We start from the raw sequence: 20,117 nt of genomic DNA, 5'->3' as shown, positions 1-20,117 counted from the left end.
TTGCGCTGTCTTCTCTAGTGCTACTCTGCCTCTCTGCTATGTATTCTTCAGCCTTGGACTGAGGTCCCTCTGCCGAACTGCCCCTCACTGCAACTCAAACACTTGCTCGATTTTCTCAGCAAACCTCGCCCCAGAAAAATCAAACTCTTTGATCGATTCAGCGTATCTCTGGCTGACCCTCAAGCCTCCTCTTATACTTTTCCTGTTGATGAATCAACGGTCATGATCTAATCTCTAATGAACAGCTAAGATTAAAACAGGCTTGATCCTCGTCACTTAGAACCTTCTCACCCATATTTTTATTAATACACATTAATATTTTTATTTTCCTAAGTTTAGACTTAGGAACCCATTAAAAATATGAATTATTTTCATAACACCTCATCCGGGTGGAATTTCTCCAAACAATTTTTGGGTTCTGGAAATCTCATGTGTTCCAGCCCCCCCACCAAATTTTAGAGCTAGAGCACATCCGATGCTACCCAAAATCAAAACTCCCTCTTAGCAAGGAATGTGCTCTAGCAATATTTCTCAATAGAAGTACTACATTGATCCACTGCATTGGTCCTCCGTGTTGCAGATGCTTGGCTTGCTTCCCTTCATCCACTGCACCGCTGCTTCTTGTACTGTTGCCCATGACTTTGCCACTACCACTGCTACATCTATACTGCATCTCCCTCTTAAAATGCTACATCATGCTTCCCATAGCACTCCCACTGCTAATTGATGCACTACAACACGGTGGCTGAGAAGTAAGCAACTGAAACTTCACCCAAACACTTACATCCTGATCAGTATGGATGCCTCGTTATCCTGAAGCTACCTCTGCTGCTAAACTGTGCTGACCCTCTGCTGCCACTGCACTGCTGCAAATTGCTCTATGCCTCTCACACTGCTACAACATCTACTGCGCTGCCTTGGACTTTAGCACTCTAGATCTGGCACTATCGCTCCATCACACCTCGCTCCAACCGACACCCATCGTTATGCTACTGTCGTTAAGGGCTCCCGTAGCCGTGTATGTGATCCAAGAGTTTGGGCACGTCAAGGATCCTGCTTGTCATGTAGTCCTCTCGACTACAACTCCATGTCGCCCCACCTCTTCTCCAGAGGCGCATGAGCACTCATGGCACAATCGTCATCCTCGCCTTCCTTGTCAGCGTTCGCTGGAGCAGCCTTTGAATCAAAAGCCCCCCCCTTGCCCTTCTTCAGGGGACACCGAGTGGCATAATGTCCCAGTTCCGCACAGTTGAAGCATCTGATCTTGGTGATGTACTTCTTCTTCCTCTTCTACTGCCTTTGTTGTCCTGACGATGTGAGAGCTGCATCCTCCTCCTCCTCCTTCTTGACTCGAGCTCCTTTGTCGCTACTCCCTACCTTAGTCAACCTCCTGAGCTCTTCTTGTCTAAGAGCTGCCCACATCTCCTCCCAATTGGGGAGAGTTGCTCTGCCAAAAATACTTTGGACAAATGTCTCCTAGTCCTCGGTGACTGCATTTAGGGCAGTCTTGACCATGAACTCAGGATCTAGTGTAGACCCCACAAAGGTCAACTGGTTGTGAATCCCTTGCAACCTGAGAAGGAAGGGATCTATCTCCTCTCCTTTCTGCATCTGGTACTGTATCAACTGATTTTCTAATAGCATCTTCTATTGCACGGAAGAGCCCTGGTACAAGATGGTCAGGGTTTCCCACATATCGCTTGTTGTTTCCTTCTCAGCAATATGTGGTACTACATGATCTTTGACCCCGTCTAGGATCATGCACTTTGCCTTTGCCCAGGCCTCCTCTACTTCTTTGCTGCATCAACGTCAACCAGAACAACAACCACTTTCAAGGCATAGTCCTTGATGCGATGTTTGTCTAGGATTGCCAGGATCCTGGCCTTCCAGATGACAAAATCGGATGCTCCATCCAATCTGTTTTGATCCCTCTACCCATTCATTGCCATCTTTGCTCAAAAAATAGGATTGGTTCTCTTCTCCTTCTCCTATCGTCAATCTAGCAGGACTTGGATCTAGATTCCTTGAGCGCAAGAAACCCTCTAAGGAACAAGCTCCTCTCTAGACTCCCTTGGATTCCTGATTTCCCTCTCGGAAATCCTCCAACCAACTATCGAATCGCTCCTCTCCAATCCTCCTTTGCTGCTGCAAGCTGAATCTAGATTTATTGGCTAGAAATATGTCAAGGTAGTGATTCCCTCTACCTTGGCTCTTTCTCCACAGACATTGTTATGCACAAACAAAAACAGCTTCCCACCAGCTCCTCAAATCAAAATCTTCCTTGCTCCCTTAACCCCAGCAACTGAAAAGTCTGAGCCCTTCAGGCTCTGTGCAATCACTGCGTGAGATAGATCAACTCCTCCTGGCCACTGCATTAATCCTTCCTGGCTCAGAAAGATGACGTGGCACTGCGTAAGCTTGATCTTCCCCCCTCTGCGTCTGCATTAACCTAGATTGTTGACGCAGCTACTGTGTGGGCTCGTCCTAGCTACTGGGTCATCCTCACCTGGCTCAGATTGCTGATGCAGGCACTGTGTGAGCCTCTGCGTCACCTTCTCTGCACTACGTCACTCCTCCTTCTATGTCTCAGGCTTTGGAATAGTGCTGTCTCTCAGGACAACTGCTCTCTGCAACAAATTCTTCTGGATTTCTCGGCTGGTGTCTTCAATCTCCTATGATCTGCAATGCTCTGATACCATGTGAGAATTTTTGAATCTACACATTAGAAACCCCTACTGGAATCACTGGTTTATCATCTCCTACTTGTTCTTTGCTTAAAAAGTTATTTAATTACATAAACACCGATGAAAAACACTATTGCATCCTACACATACATACAGATAATGAACTGAAATAAACTGAGACAATCACACAAGGGACACTGTTATTTTTGGACAATCGTCCCAGGAAAAACCCAATTCGGGAAAACCGGTGCAGTATATAGAGGGTTGTATTATTAAGCAAATTTCTGAATACAACTAGGGTGCCAAATGCGGCTCACCCAACAGAGAATAACCTTGGCAGAAGTACGTCTATTTGGAGACAGATATTTTAGCAAATCCAGCAATTGGATGATCAAACCCCACAGATGACAAATGTTGTTCCCAGTGTTGGGTAGCGATGGCTGCTCCAAGCTCTGGACTGGAACTGCGTCACCTCCTCTAGGAGCTGCGTCACCCTTTCAGTGATTCTCCCTCGCTCAAAAAGTTGATATCTTGAACTGCTCTCTCTATGCCCCATAGAAAAATCCCAGCGTTGCCTCTAAGGACTTGCGTCAGCTCCTCCGGCTTCTGCGTCACTTGTGTTAACCCCTTTGGCCTCTGCATCACCCTCTCTGGAGCTGCATTGTCTCTCCCGTCGTTGCTATGCCTCTCTGCTATGTATTCTTCGACCCTGGACTGAGGTCACTTTGCCGAATTGCCCCTCACTGCAGCTCAGATCACTTGCTCGATTTTCTCAGCAAACCTCGCCCTAGAAAAATCGAACTCTTTGATCAATTTGGTGTATCTGCAACTGACCCTCAAGCCTCCTCTTATACTTTTCCTATTGATGAATCAACGATCATGATCTAATCTCTAATGAACAGGTTGAGATTAAAACAGGTTTGATCCTCGTCACTTAGAACCGTCTCACCCATATTTTTATTAATACACATTAATATTTTTATTTTCCTAAGTTTAGACTTAGGAACCCATTACAAATATTAATTATTTTAATAACTCCTCATCCGGGTGGAATTTCTCCAAACGATTTCTGGGTTCAAGAGATCTCATGTGTTCTAGCCCCTCCACCAAATTTTGGAGCTAGAGCACATCTGATGCTACCCAAAATCAACAAATTTGGGGTGAGGTTGGAGGGAAAAACTTTGTCGATCATCCATGTTTAGAAACACATATGAATCAGTGAGACAAAAAACCTCCTAGGATAGAAATCATCATCAGAAATATAAATTTATCTAGGTTGTTACATACATTTGTCTTACTAGGATCATTTACATTACAAAATGCAGAATGGTTTTACAAAACTCCAGTGTACATATAGCTGAGAATGATGAATCTGTGGATGATCTGAGTCCTCGGACATGATGGAAATCCTTGCGCGAAAAAATGTACAACTATGGGGTAGTTGACATGGAGTGGTCAACACTGCCTAAGAAAGACCTATGATGGATGACCTCAGGCTTAGGAATATTGAATAATGATGAATACCTAGGATCAAAATTTCCAAAATCCCTCACTTGTGATTGATGTGTCTATACTAGGGTTCAAAGTGAGGCAAGGATGGCTCATTCAATGGAAAGATTCAATTAAAGTGTGAGCTTTGGGAGAAGCTAGGGTGACTTTCCACGAAAAACCCCTTGAGAGAAATATTATAAGAGACCAAGGGTTGAGAGATATATTGTGGTAAAGGCTCATCCAATGATCACCTATAGTTAAGAGAAAAGGTTTTGAATGATGAAGTACAAAGTGAAAACCTTCAAGAAATCCCCAAGTCAAAGTAGCTTCAAGGGTTCCCACTTGGTGTGATAGCTAGGGCATCAATTTATTTGAAATTCCATCGTCGGAATTCGTTCAAAACTAGAGGATGCCTAGAGGAGACATAAATGAAGAAACTTGTCCGGACGGAATCCTAAAATTCCTCCTCCCTAAAATTTTGCACCAAGCCCTAGAAAATCTCCTTATCCTTAGAGGGACAAAGAAAAGAGGTGAAAGAATGATATTTCGTTAAGTTAATGTGATCACCAAGGATCTAGGACTAGTGCCTAGCTATTGGGAAGATTGGAGTCAAAATGATCAAGATTTAGGAACTTCGCTCTTCAAGGAGGCCTAAAGAAGCAACTTCACTATCTATTGATGCAACTACATGACAACTTTAGACTTTTACACTTCGATGGCAATTATTATGGAGTTTCAAGGATGCAAATGCAAATTATCCCCTAGGAACATTCATTCTTTCCTTGTCCAATGAATAACACATGCAAAAATCTCCAATAGTTTCAATGATTCCACTAATTCACATTAATTAGGGCACATTATTTCACCATAAGAAAATAATTCCATGCATTAGACATCCATTAAAACAGAAATATAACATTATATTTCACTTACAAGACAAAGAAGAATATATCCATCCACAATCTTGCCAAAGAGAAGCTCCAAGAGAGATAGCGAAAACTTTCCACACATCAAAATGCATTTAATCATCCAAAATCATTCCACAATTACAAGTCCGAATTCTTTAGAGAGAGATATCCCAAATCCAAGTGATGATGAATGAGAGAGAATGCCTCTCTTATATTTATACAATCCTCTAAGGGATTCGAATGGCCTAATTTAGCCTAATGATGCCCCTAAAATAAAATAATGTGCAAAATAACAATACTATTGGTGACAAGCCCACCAAATAGCTCCATATTAAGAGTAATAAGCCTCTCAAGAGGGCCAAAATGATAGTTACGTATCTAGAAGGGTTGTTGGAAGGTCAAATGAAGTCCCTCATGTGCCATGATGAATAAGGGGGCTCAAACAAAAGTGATGAAGGGGGTGGTCCCTTGATCTCCAAGCAAATGACCTGTGGTGCTCCCAAGCAGCTGTGGGGGCACAAAGAACATCCCCATGGGTCTCCAATTGAATCAAACAAGCATGTGCTCCATCTGTAAGGGTTAGGACAATGATGCAAGCCCTCCCCTATCTCCCTAAGCGAGACAAAACCCCATCTAGGCCATGGATCATCTGCCAAGTGTGTGGTGCAAGTGTGTAGTCGGCCGGGAAAGGTAGTCCAGGTGCATCATTTGTCGCATTTGGTGTACAATTCGGGCGACAACACGCCCCTCAATAACTGACTACAACTAGTTCTGCAACTATTCCTCAAAATCTGACTATGCCAACTGAAACTAATCAACCTGCTACTGAATATTGTGGGCCCCTGTAACAAGAGTAATGATCCATGAGGAAGCACCTATCTGAAGCTATCCTCCTTGGACCCTGCCCATAATTTCTGCAACTCTAGGAACTAGAGTTCAAGGTCTTCCCACCTCTCTCCTGGAGGAATAGCTGCATATAAAGCAAATTTGTCCTCCAACCTGTTAGACAAATTATCGATCTCTGTCGAAGCTGATGTCTGCTCCTACTTCTCCTTCTTGTCCTTCTTCTTCTTGGGACATTGAATACTGTAGTGACCAAACTCACCACTTCTGAAGCACTTGATCTTCGACGAATCTTTCTTCTTCTTTTCTTCTCCCTTTGAGCCTTCCCTTTCGATACAAGGGCTACTTTATCCTCGTCTTTCACACTCTTTGGTCCTTCGCTACTATTGTTGTTGATATTACTCGCAACAAGAACAAGGCTCATCTCTTCCTGAGTGAAATCGCTCCACAACTGATCCCATCCAGGTAGTTGATCTCGTCCAGTGATACCTTGGACAAAATTTTCTCACTCCTTGGTGAAACCATTGAGAGTTGTACACACTAGCTAACTCTCGTGAGCTGTCTCTCCAACTATTGCAAGCTCATCTTAGACATTATGAATTCTTGTGAGATAAGGAGTGACTCTCTCACCCTTCTACATCCTGGTGGTCCTCAACTTCTCTTTCAAGAACATCTTCTGGTTCTCAGAAGGATTATCAAAAAGTGTTGCGACAACATCCCACATTTCTTTGGCAGTATTCTTGCTAGCTAGATGTGAGACTATATGATCTCGAACTCCATCGAGTATCATTCTCTTTGCCTTGGCCATCTCCTTATTGTAATTCTCTAGCTGTTGTGGATCTGTAGGTATGGCTGTAACTCTTTCTGCATACATCTTCAAACCATGATCATCTAGCAGGAATGTCATTGTGGCTTTCTAGATACAATAGTTAGAGGCTCCATCAAGTCTTTTTTGATCTTGAAGTCCTGCTAAGGCCACTTTTGCAAAACTCAAATCTACGAAAATAAACAGGAATCTCCTCCCTTTCCTGCTCTGCTACTTGCGCTCCCTCCTGGAATGTGCAAATTTTCCCTGCAGTTTTCTATGGCAAACATCAAAATACATACACTGCAGCCTACACCATTTAAATAATATGTCGAAACAAGAAACTGAACAATAGAGAAAGATACACACAAATGACACAGTTGTTTTAGGACAAACGTCCTCGGAAAATCCCAATGCGGGAAAACCAGTGCAGTAGATCTAAGGATTTTTATTATTATGCTGAAGTATTTTTGAATACAACTACTGGATGCCCTCTCGGCAATCTAGTTATAGAGAAAATCACTTAGCAAAAGAAACTAGTGAGATTACCTCACTCTACACTGCAAGTCTCGGCTGATGCGGCAGCTGAACTGCGAGTTTGCTGGTTACTTCTGCGCTGGCTCTGCGTGGGCCCTGTGTTAGCCTCTAAGTCATCGCGTCAGCTCAACTAAGAATCGATTTGCCCTCAGGAGCCTATTCCAGCTCTCCCGATTCAGAAACGTTAGCTTCCCCAGCAAACTCGGACTTCTGTGTTGGAAGCTACTGCGCTGCTCTGCGTGGGGCCTGCGTGAGCCCTTCATGGCTATGTGTCACCCTCTGTGCCCTCTATGTTGCCTCCTCTGTGTGTCTCTCTGCCTCTGTGCTGAGTATTCTTGGCTCTGAAGAAGATCCTCCAGCCAAAACTCCCTATGCCCCTCTCTACAAAAGCTCACTATCGGAATTCTCACGGCAGCTGCTCTGCTTCAGAAAATCGAATTTCTAAACTCAATGTGTGTGTGTTTTTCCAAATGACCCTCAAGCCTCAAATAATCTCCTCGTTGACATTCAAAGACTTAGATTAGAAGTTAATCAATGGCTAAGATATTTCTGCTTGATCCTCGTCTTCTTCTAGAAGTTACACCCATAGATTATACCCATTGGTTATTTTATATTCCGAAGTTTAGACTTAGGGTCCCATTAAAAATATTTAATTATTTTAATAAAACAGTTTCTGGGTGGAATTTCCCTAAACGCTTTCGGGGTTCTTTGGAATACATGTTCCCAAGCCTCCCTGCAAAATTTGAGACTTAGAGCATATTTGATGCTACCAGAAATCAACACTCTCTCTTAGTGAGGAATGTGCTCTAGTAATGCAACCTGCTGAAGCATCACTCTATTCTGTAACATCTCCCTTTGCGCTGCTGGAGTCTGACACGTTGTCCACCAACCACTGCGTAAATTTTGCATTTGTACTGCTACCTGCCCTGCCACTGTCAATCCGCTCTGCAACTCCCTCTGAGTTTCTGCATCCATGCTGCTACTGGCACTACCACTGCCAACTGCCCCTGCATTGCAAATTGTTGCTGCTACTGCATAAGCAATGGAAAAACATCTTAAATTACTAAAATAATTGTGTTCAATATGACACCATGTGAATGCTGGACCCTGACTGCTGCTAGTCTCTGCGCTGACCCTCTGAATCCACTGTGTTGTTGCTAACCTCTGCTGTGTGCTATCTGCACTGCTTCAAACTCTGATCTATGTTGTTCAGTCTCTGGCGCTCCTAGCCACTGCAACTGTCTCTCTAACACTCGTCAGCACCATCTGACACTAGTCCATCCTACTACTTCTGATCCGGGCCCCCGTAGCAAGGAATTGATCTAAGAGGTGGGTTCCTCAAGGATCCTGCCCATTTGTAGCTCTTTCGAACTACAGCTCTAAAATAGCCCACCTCCCTCTTGGAGGTATCTCGGTTGTCATGGTGAACTCCTCCTCCTCGATCTTCGCGAGTACAACCTTTAGATCGTGCTTCTCATCTTTGTCCTTCTTCATGAGAGGACACTGTGTTGCGTAGTGACCCATCTCACCACACTTGAATCACTTTATCTTTGAGATGTCCTTCTTTCGCCTCTGCTGCTCTTGCTACCCCTTCAATGCAAGGGTTTCATTCTCATCCTCCTCCTTGGGCTTCGACCCATTGCTACTGCTTCCGTCAAGATTACACTTGACCTAGTCTCTCCTAAGCTCCTCTTGCTTGAGAGCTACCCACATCTCATCCCAATTCGGCAAACTCATCCTGCCCAAAATACTCTGGACAAAGACTTGCCACTCATCTGAGACAAAATTGAGGGTCAGTCTAACCAACTTGGAATCTTGAGGTGTAGACCCCACAATTGATAACTCATCTCGGGTCTCCTAAAGCTTCGTGAGGAACGGATCTACGCGCTCCCCCTTTTACATCTGAGTAGATCTCAACTTCTGCTCTATATACATCTTTCGCTGCTCAGAAGAACCTTGATACAGTGTAGATAACACATCCCACATGTCCTTAGCAGTTCCTCTATTAGCAATGTGACAGACTACATGATCCTTCACTCCATCGAGGATCATTCTCTTTGCCTTTGCCATTTCTACCTTATACTTCTTCAGCAGATCTGCAGGCACAACCACCACACTGTCGACATATGTCTTGAGAGCATGCTCATCTAGAAGGAATGACATCCTTGCCTTCCAGATGACATAGTTGGATGCTCCATCTAGTCTATCCTGATCCCTCAATCCACTAGTTGCCATCTCTGCCACAAAAACTGTTGAACTGCTCCTCTTTGCTTCTTACTGTTGCTGCTCAGCCAATAAGAAAACAGACTTCTTGGTGGGAAGTCTTCTGAGAAAAAATTCCCTCACAGTGCTTCTCTTCTCTTCTAACGTCTTTCTGCCCAGCAAAACGACCTGCAGAAAAACTGCGTCCCACCAACTCTTCCTCACGCTGAGGCTTTTGCGCTGCTCCCTCTGCCATGGCAAGATCTCGATCTGGAAGCCATTCTTTATGTTGAATCACTCAGAGAGACACTGCCTCGAAATTATGCCCTCCTGGCTTGGACTGTGCAAACCCCTATGGGAATTCAAACTGCTGCCTCTTGCAGCTTTTTCGACCTCCTTTTTCTGCTTAGCACTGGGTTCTCTGGTACTTTTCTTCTTGATTCACCTGCACTCGCTCTGATACCATGTGAAAATTCCTTAAACCCAGTAATTCCTACTACAACAATGGTGATATTTCTTCTACTTGTTAGATTTACATGAACAAGTTATTTGCAATTTTCTACGACAAACATCGAAATACATATACTACAGTCTACACCATTTAAATAATATGCCGAAACAAGAAACTGAACAATAGAGAAAGATACACACAAATGACACAGTTGTTTTTGGACAAACGTCCCTGGAAAAAGCCAATGCGGGAAAACCGGTGTAACAGATCTGAGGGTTTTTATTATTAAGCTGAAATATTTCTAAATACAACTATTGGATGCCTTCTCGGCAATCTAGTTACAAAGAAAATCACTTTGCAGAAGAAACTAGTGAGATTACCTTACTCTAAACTGCATGCCTCGGTTGATCTGACAGCTGAATTGCGAGTTCCCCGGCTACTTTTGCATTGCCCCTTTGTCAGCCTCTAAGTCATTGCGTCAGCTCAATTGAGAATCGATCTACCCTCAGAAGTCTATTCCAGCCTCTTGGCTCAGAAACGTCTGCTTCCCCAACAAACTCGAGCATCTGTGCTGGAAGCTACTGCGTTGCTCTGCGTGAGCCCTTCCTGGCTCTACGTCACCCTCTCTACCCTCTACGCTGCCTCCTCTGTGTGTCTCTCTGCCTCTCTGCTGAGTTTTCTTGGCTTCGGAGAAGATCCTCCAGCCAAAACTCCCTCTGCCCCTCTCTACAAAAGCTCACTATCAGAATTCTCCCGACAGTTGCTTTGCTTCAGAAAATCGAACTTCTGAACTCACTCTGTATATGTTTTTCCAAATGACCCTCAAGCCTCAAATAATCTCCTCGTTGGCATTCAACGACCTAGATTAGAAGCTAATCAATGGCTAAGATCATATCTGCTTGATCCTCTTCTTCTTCTAGAAGTTACAACCATAGTTAGATTAATACCCATTAATTATTTTATTTTCCTAAGTTTAGACTTAGGGTCCCATTAAAAATAAATAATTATTTTAATAAAATTGTTTCTGGGTGGAATTTCCAAAACACTTTCTAGGTTCTTTGGAATACATGTGCCCAAGCCTCCCTGCAAAATTTGAGACTTAGAGAACATGCGATGCTACCAGAAATCAACAATTTGTTGTTGCAAAACTGTTGCAAACCAACTATGCCCAAATGTGCTCAACAAAATTAATGACCTGGTCACTGAAACTGCTTCTCGACAACAACACTGCTTAGAAATCACTACAACTGAGGCTCTTTTAATTTTCTTTTGTCTACAAACTGAAAATCTAACCCCTACCTCTGCTAATTTGCACCCTTGACTGGCCTCTGTGCAGATCCATAAATTTTTCCTAGAGACTCCCTCTAAAGTTGCACAATTTTTTCCTTGTTACTAAGCCATTGATCTATGTTCAACTTACTCTAATACCATGCAAAACTTTCACTATTGTAGCAACTGGAAATTATTCTTCTAACTGAATATTATTATGTGCAGTTTATTTGTTATTACGACAAACAATGAATAAAATCACTACTGCAATTTTCACCAAAAATAAAATGCATTGTGGAAACAAAACTGGAACTGAGAAAATAGAGCACACACAGTAAAATTAACACCGTTATTTTTGGACAATTGTCCCTGGAAAGACCCAATGTGGGAAAATTGGTTCAACAGGTGAGGGTTTTATTATTATTATTCAGCAGCAAAATCTGAGTACAATGTTTGAATTCCAAACTGGCAATCGTCTCTTGAGAAATCACTAGCAAAATATTTGAGAGAATTTTCTCTCTCCACAAGCAATCCTCGCCTGATCTGGCCTTAAAAACTGGCTCCTGGAATACCCCTACGCAAGCTCCGTGCAATGCTTGTATAGTCTCTCACACACATTCTCCAAATCTGCCTCTGAATCAGACGTCTTGCCTGTTGCTGCCTCTGGAAGTAATTCGCTTTAGCTCTTGGAAATTTTACCTAGAAGCGCTTGGCCTAGTACACAACATACTCAGCCTCCATTACAACAGTTCAAACCCTCTAATAAACCCAAAACACTCCTCCTTTGTCACATTGTTCTTGCCATAAATAAGATGACCCACATCAGAAAAATATCAGTTGCCATAAATAAGAGGAGTCCAAGAAAAATATCAGCTGCCATAAATAAGATGACCCACATGGAGTTTGGCCCTAGTTGCCAATTTTAGCACATCTAGTAGTCATCATCACACGTCCAGGGGAGCGTGACTTGCACAATTCTCCCATGTCTCCAGATTTTGGAGGATAAACGGTGGGTAACACCTCCACCCCTCCTAGTAGGGCCAAGGTCAACATCCTATCATGGAGCCTCAATTGTTCTCAGAGATTTTGTCATCATATGGCCGCTTTGGTAACGGTATTATCTGCAATGTAAACACTTGTTCATGCGTTATAACATATACATCAATATATTCAAAATAATAGCTCCTTGTATTTCTATCATGTAAACAGTTATGAGATTGATCTTTAAATTCATATAACATCATTCATAATTCATTTTTCATAATAATGTTAGTCAAATACTAGACTTCATATTGGTATCCATATTGAGCAAATAATATATTTCATATTGGTATCCATGTACCAACAAAGTGAAATAAAATTCATTTTTACATGTAATAGTTCAAAATGATAGTTTTTAGTATCCAACTAAAATAAAGTAAACATATACAAAATAAGGTTCTAGATTTCTCAAAATTAACACAAGTTGGGGTATTTTTGACATATGGTCTCTATATCTTCCTAGGTAGCTGATCCAGGACTATACTTGTCCCACTGAACCTTAACTTGGTCTACTAGACAGTTCTTGAGCAAACGATGCACACATTTGTAGCTATGATATGCATGCCTTGTATGCATGCTAATAATTCACATTTCGTTTGTAATAGTAGGTGGGGTCATTACATAAACTCAGTTGAAACCATTGAACCTTACATTTGTTGACACGTTTCGAACCAACCAGTGTGGTTCATCGTCAAGACAAGTTGAAGAATCAGATTTAGGCTACAAGTTAAATAGTTAGAGCAGGACCTCCAATGGCTATATTTGACCAGGCAACAGCTAAATTGACCATCTAACGGCTAATCTTGACTTGGAAACGGCGAGCAAGATAGGACCAAGGGAAAAGAGAACAACTTAATTAAAAATTAAAATAAGTTAAAGTTAAATTCAATTAAATTAACCATTTCAAATTTGTTTTAATTTTAGAGTTTAATAAAAAGAAAATCCTATTGTTAGGATTGTTATAAATAAATATACTAAGAATTTATAATTTAATTTAATTTAATTGTTTATTTATTTATTAATTTGTTAAAAAAAAACTAAAAAATAAATAAATAAATAAAATAAAAATAATAATAAATAAATAAATACATAAAAATAAAAAATAAAAATAAATAATAGTATACATAAATAGATAAAATAAAATAAAAATAAAATCTTATCGTTAGAATTGTTATTTTTAAAGTTTAATATAAGGAGCATTTATATTTTAATTTAAAAAAAATAATAATAAAATAAAATAAAATCTACTCTTAGAATTGTTATTTTAGAGTTTAATCTAATAACAATTCTAAGAGTAGTTTTTTTTCTTTTTTTTGTGTGTATAAAATTAAAATATAAATTGTCATTATATTAAACTTTAAAAATAACAATTCTAACAATACGATTTTATTTTTATTTTTATTTTATTTTATCTATTTATGTATACTCTTATTTATTTATTTTTATTATTATTATTATTTTTATTGAATTTTTATTTATTTATTATTATTTTTATTTTATTTTATATTTTTATTTATTTATTTGTATTTTATTTTTGTTATTTTTATTTATTTATTTTTTAGTTTTATTTTTTTCATTTTTTTTAAAGCAAATCAATAAATAAATAAACAATAAAATAAAATAAAATTATAAATTCTTAGTATATTTATTTATAACAATCCTAACAATAGGATTTTCTTTTTATTAAGCTCTAAAATTAAAACAAATTTGAAATGGTTAATTTAACTGAATTTAACTTTAACTTATTTTAAATTTTAATTAAGTTGTTCTCCTTTCCCTTGGGCCTATCCTGCTAGCCATTTCCAAGTCAAGATTAGCCGTTAGTTGGTCAATTTAGTCGTTGGAGGTCCTGCTCTAACTATTTAACTTGCAGCCTAGATCTGATTCTTCAACTTGTCTTGACGTTGAACCACATTGGTTGGTTCGAAACACGTCGACAAATGTAAGATCATGTGATTTACGCCGAAGAATTTTCTCATAAACTTGATATGGATCACAAAAGCCTCAACCCAACCATTGAACCTATTACTACGTAATATGTTTTTCATTGCTATGAATGTTTTAGTTTGTGTTTGTCTAAGCACATTCTATTCAAATGATCCATCTCATGTCATTGTTTGTCAAGAGGGAAGGCGAATTGGTCACACCATGCCCTTCACTATGCCAATTTTCAATATACCGAACACTTACGACTAGTTCCTATAATTCTAATACATTTGCTCTAGCAAGTATAATCACGACTTAATTAAAAAACTATTTCTAACCAGTTTATCTTTAAATTTTCTCCTTTTATTTCTTGAAAACACCTAGTGGAAATCAATATATGGCATCTAGTTATGATGTAATATAACTGAAATGGTTTGAGGAAATAATTTTCTTTGGGAAAAATTATATTGATCACTTAAAGGAGAGCATCATTTCTTTCCAATTACACCTGTTTTAATGTTGTTGACCTGAACAATTGCACTTAGAAAAATATTTCAGTGGAAAAACATGGTATTCTGAAAATATTTTTTTTCTGGTATATATAAGGCCTATTATTTATTAGCATCATGTCTCATTATTGTTTTTATTTTGCTTACCTGTTGGATTTTCGTGTTCATGCAGCCTGATGTGGAAGAAGAAAGGAAGCGCATTGAAGCGAAGAATCCATTTCCAAAAAAACCACTAGTAATATTTTTTCACTTTATTGACTGTTACATGTGTATGGTTCAAGGGTAGATTTGTTTTACAGTTTTGCATAAAAAGGTCTCGCTATTAAATTAATGAACTCTATGCACTTTAGGATCCCATATCTGCATGTTTGGAAGTTATAAATTGTAGTATTATGCTTTTGGTCCATGTTTTCTAATAGAAAAAAGTATAGTTTTCTTATACAAACAGTGAGAATCCACTGAGATTTAGTTTTGTCTGCTTCATTTGTGAAATAAAGGTTATTAACTTATTATCATTTCTTTGGTTACAAAAGTAAATTAATTGTTGGTGTTCTTTGTTGTAGCTAAGAGTGTAAAACTTGTGTAATTGAAGTACCACATAGTTGCTAAGGGATCTCAATTATAGATTCAATACAAGATATCTTCCTTTCAACAACATTCTATGCAGAGGCTACCTACTTCGTGATGCAAGTATTTTTATCATATACATGTGAAGGAAGATATCAATCCCTTAAAGGGAGTAAAGGGGAAAACCCTATGTTTTCACTTGTTAACCCTAGATATCATTTTATGAGGGGAGAAATTCACTATAAAAATGCTCTCTAGGAGGTTTTCTAGGGAGTTCAAGGATGCAATATTAAAGCATGAAAAATTACCAAGCATTTCATGTAAATATAAGCATTTAAACAAGAAACATAAAAGCACTAGCAATTTTTCACTACATGCAATAACCATAAAAGGTACTCAATTAAAAGTTACACATAATATAACCAAGAACAAGCCTTCTTTCAATCGCAAAATGATGTCTCCACAACAAGCACTAGTCTCCAGTAGCCAAACTCCACATAAGATCACATCTCCATAAATAGCGAATTACAAAAGACAATGCCAAGTTCTCTTTAAGAGAGACCAAATTCCACACAAGTTGTGTTAATTTTAGGTATGTTCTGTGCTAGAGAAATTTATTTCAATTTCTTTTCCACATTAGCAATCACATTAGCATAAAGTAAACTACAGATAGAACATAAATATAAATCGTAGAAGACAAGCCAAGACAAGAGGACACAAGATGTGGCGCTAGCCAGGGACAAACCCCAATGTGGGGAAACCCTTGATCAATTCTTCTTTTATGTTCTTCAAAGTTCAGCAGAGAAAGTGAGAGAGATAGTACATTTACAATAGAAATCAATCACTTTGACTTTTGATATCGGCATGAGATTAGTTGAAGACATATTGCTTCAACTGATTCTCTAAGGTGACTCGTTCACCTATCATAGTGCTGCATCTCGTCTATTTGTTGCACATTATCGTGTGACACCTTGCTGTACTGTCACATGTGTTGAACGTTGATGACTGAGCTGCTCTCATCTTCATGCTGCTCATTATGTTGCATCTTCCATGGTCTTATTCATCATCAAGCTGCCCATGCTCATGATCTCATTCATCATTATGCTACCGATGCTCATATCATCATGCATCATTATGCTGCCCATGCTCATATCATCATGCTGCTTATTACGCTGCCCATGATCTCATACATCATGCTGCCTTCCTTCAGAGACAGATGCTCCGGCTGTTTCGGCAGTTCCCAGTAGTTCCGGCTTTTCCGGCTTTTTCAGCTTTTCCGGTATTTCCGACGTTTCTGGCTTTTCTGGCAGTTCTGGCAGTTCCAGCTTTTCCGACTTTTCTGGCTTTTCTGGTATTTCCGACTTTTTCGGCGTTTCCAGCTTTTCCGGTAGTTCCGACTTTTCCAACAGTTTTGGCTTTTCCGGCTTTTCCTTAGGATCTCTCCTCCTACTAAAACCCAAAGACAAGTAGAGAGAGGAAGAGATCCAAGTGTGTGTAGAAATGACTTGAAGTCCTCTTCTATTTATACTAAAATGTAGAGGTTGAGTAGACATGACTGTTGGGCTTCTGAGCCCTACATAAGTTGTTGGTTGACTTAACAATTTGTCCATAACATAAATAAATTCATAACTTCATAAATACTTATCGGAATCGGATGATCTTTAGATCAATCCTACACCTCTCAATGAGAGGGATCCAAAAAAAATATCATCTGCCATAAATAATATGATCCACATGGAGTTTGGCCTTAGTTTCCAATTTTAACACTCCCTGTCAACTACTGAGAACTCCATCTGCTGGTCCATATGTCCAACTGTACTATCTCTGCTATCAGTGCCCTGCACTACTCTGCTCAGCTCTTCTCAGCTCTGCTCAGCTTTGCTAGCTCTACTCAGCTCTACTGGCTCTGCTCTGCTCTGCTCAGCGCTACTGGCTCTTCCTTGCTCTGTTGGCTCTGCTCTGCTCTGCTCAACTCTGCTGGCTCTGCTTTGCTCTGTTGGCTCTGCTCTGCTCTGCTAAGCTCTGTTGGCTCTGCTGGATCTGCTCTGCTCTGCTCAACTTAGCTTTGCTGAACGATGAAGAAGAAGAATTGATCGAGAATGTGTCATACCATTCTCCACTGATCGGAAGTCAGTCTCAGATTGTGTACCATTGGTCCCAGACCAGTGCTCAACCAACCTGAAGTCAATGTCATAGTAGGTACAACTCCTACCACTGGTCCTAGACCAGTACTCTGCTGACTCGAAGTCAGTCTCAGAGTATGTAGCACTGGTCCCAGACCAGTCTTCAACCGACCCGAAGTCAGTGTCATAGTGGGTACAACTCTTACCACTGGTCCTATACCAGTATCATTGATCCCAGATCAATGAAGGTCATCCTAGCATAGGGAGTATGGTAGATACAACGATGCGTCCATCGATACTACTATGGTCCCTATCCTCATTTCCTTGCTCATTGATCAGATGAGAGGTACTTCCCATGAGTCCCAGACTGCATGGGTAGGATGCCTCGACAAGAGAACTTAATCAATCCTGTCCTCACAGGAGAACTAATTATCCTGCTACACAATCGCCATGGAGAACACATCATCCAGGCCTCACAGGAGAACTAATCATCCTACTACACAATCGTCATGGAAAACACATCATCCAGACTGTTAGTGTCGGTCTTGAGCCCTCCATCGGTGATCAAAAGCTCTTTGCATTTTGCATAAGTAGGTGTCTCATCAGTGTCAGTCTTGCATCCCATTAGGCATGCCATAACACTGATGGAGGAGTTGGTCTTTTGTTCCCTTCTTGGTTTTGCTGGAGCAGGTCATGTCATTTAATGAGCTTGTGTTATACTTGTTTATTTTGGTCTTGAGATCCCAAGTCTTAGGTCTAGGGTTTTAAGTCAAAAATCACTGCAAGGTCATGAGTCAAAGGTCCATGAGTGCCCAGCAAGCCAGAAGGAGGTATGTACATATGTTCCATTGATATTTCTCATCAGCTACAGATCATTTATACCTTGGTTTTAAAAACTCTGTTTTTAAACCCAAGGTCATGTGAAATTTGCAAAAATAAAGAAAATTTTCAAAATTCTCCAAAATGCCGGCAATAACCCTGGTCTCCTCACTAGCATCCCTCAGATGGCTAACCTGCAAAAAGAACGGAGTTAAAACATTCAAAAGGCCAAAATCAGGACAAAATGAACTCAAAAACAGTGTTAAAATGAATGCCAAAGCAAAAACATTACAAAGTGGGTTTGGTAAGTTAATTTTTTCAAATTTGGGCATATAAAGGCCAAATTTCCCTCTAAGGAGCCTCATTATGCATTTGAGAGCAAGCAAACACACTTGAGAGGTCGAAGAAGGCGATTTGCAGCAAAATTGGGTATTTGCCTGGTGCGCGACCACTCAGGCAGGGTGCGCGACCACTTGGGTGGGGCGCGACCACTCAGCGCAATTTTTGCTGTGTAAATTTACAAGGGCGCGACCACTCAGCAGGGGCGCGACCACTCAGCACGGGGGCGCGACCACTCAGGCCGATTTGCCCAGGAACCTCCAAAATCGACCCAAACTCTCTCTCATTCACTCAATCGGTCGAGGTAGGGTCTCTTTATACATTTGAAAGCTAGAGATATGAATTCATGGGCTTGATATGTATGTTATCACAGAAAAAATGCATGGAGAAAGGATAGGAATGATTGTTTGTGTTGTAGGCATTATGCTATGGTTATGTTTGTTTTTCAAGGTTTATAATTCCTTTTTCCCTCCTTGGTTTCCCATTTTGGTTCACAAATGTCAGTGTGTCTCTCTCTTTTATCTCATTTGCAAACTATACTAAAAATCCCATCCCAAAGTTCCTAAAACCCTAACCCCTCCTCAAAACCCTAATGCCTATCTATCCTTCCCAAACCCTAATGCCTATATACCCTACTCAAACCCTAAAGCATTATCACACAACAGTTAATAAAACAAAAGATATATAAAAACACAGCAAAGATAAAAAGAAATGTTATGAAAAAGAAAAGAGTATATATATATGGCAAATGCATGTGCATGTTCACCACAAAAACAGAGTCAAGTATTACCATGCCATAGCCTAGCCACTACAAGAGCAAAAAGACATATTGTTGTGTAAAAATCAGAGGCAAGGATGCTGTGTAAACATTCATGCCAAAATCAACAATATACAGCTGTACATGATGCTCAAAATGGACAGTTTGCTGTGATAGGGTTTGCACAGGAACAATTGTTGCATCTCCCCAATTTTAAACTCTGTTTTCCCTACTTTTCCCTTCATTAAAATCCCAGTTCAATTGCTCTATTCCTTCCCTAAAAATCCCAGTGCAATTGAAATCCCTCTTCCCTTTTGTCAACATGTAACTAAAGCCCCTTTTTCCCTCATGACAAATGCAAACTAATGCTTTGTTTCCCCTTAGCATCAAAAGCACATAAACTTGAAAAAACAGAGTATGCTTATAAAGTATAGTCAAAGACAAATTAAAGGAGCAGCCTGTTGATGCTAATGATTGATGCTACCCCATACCCCTATGATCATGTTGTCCTTTACCCCATGTTAAAAAAATATATATATTGTCCTTTCCCTTGGTGATCATTACACATATTTTCCCTAATAAAGTATTTATTTGCAAATGATTTCCAAATGATAAGAGATGAGGAACATGTTTGATATTTTGTGAATCAGTCCTTTAAATTCCCTGTTTTTATATATTTCCCTTTCCTTATTAAAAGTCCCCCCCCTAACATTTCCTTCATGATTTTTTTCCCTTGAAAACAGCATACTTCTCAGCATTTTGCAGGCAGGGCAGCAATCAGTTGTGTTCTTTTTCTCCACCTTGCTCAATAACATCATGTCAACCACTGAAACTAATGAGCAAGGT

At 40.1% G+C, this 20,117-nt stretch overlaps 1 protein-coding gene across 4 annotated transcripts in view; it reads left to right on the top strand.

The window, feature by feature from the left end:
- Window positions 1-20,117, top strand: part of LOC149226486 (putative protein phosphatase 2C 45) — a 619,029-nt gene that overhangs the window by 363,482 nt on the left and 235,430 nt on the right. For all 4 annotated transcript variants that reach the window (XM_089375302.1, XM_089375299.1, XM_089375301.1 and 1 more), the window contains one exon: window positions 14,839-14,901. In XM_089375302.1, the coding sequence (XP_089231428.1) occupies window positions 14,839-14,901 (63 nt within the window). The remainder of the gene's footprint in view (window positions 1-14,838; window positions 14,902-20,117) is intronic.

The sequence above is a fragment of the Pinus tabuliformis genome, chromosome J (assembly GCF_031772625.1).
Source record: "Pinus tabuliformis cultivar Carrire ecotype Pingquan chromosome J, CPIR1, whole genome shotgun sequence".
NCBI lineage: Eukaryota > Viridiplantae > Streptophyta > Pinopsida > Pinales > Pinaceae > Pinus > Pinus tabuliformis.
This window is presented reverse-complemented; position numbering and strand designations above follow the sequence as displayed.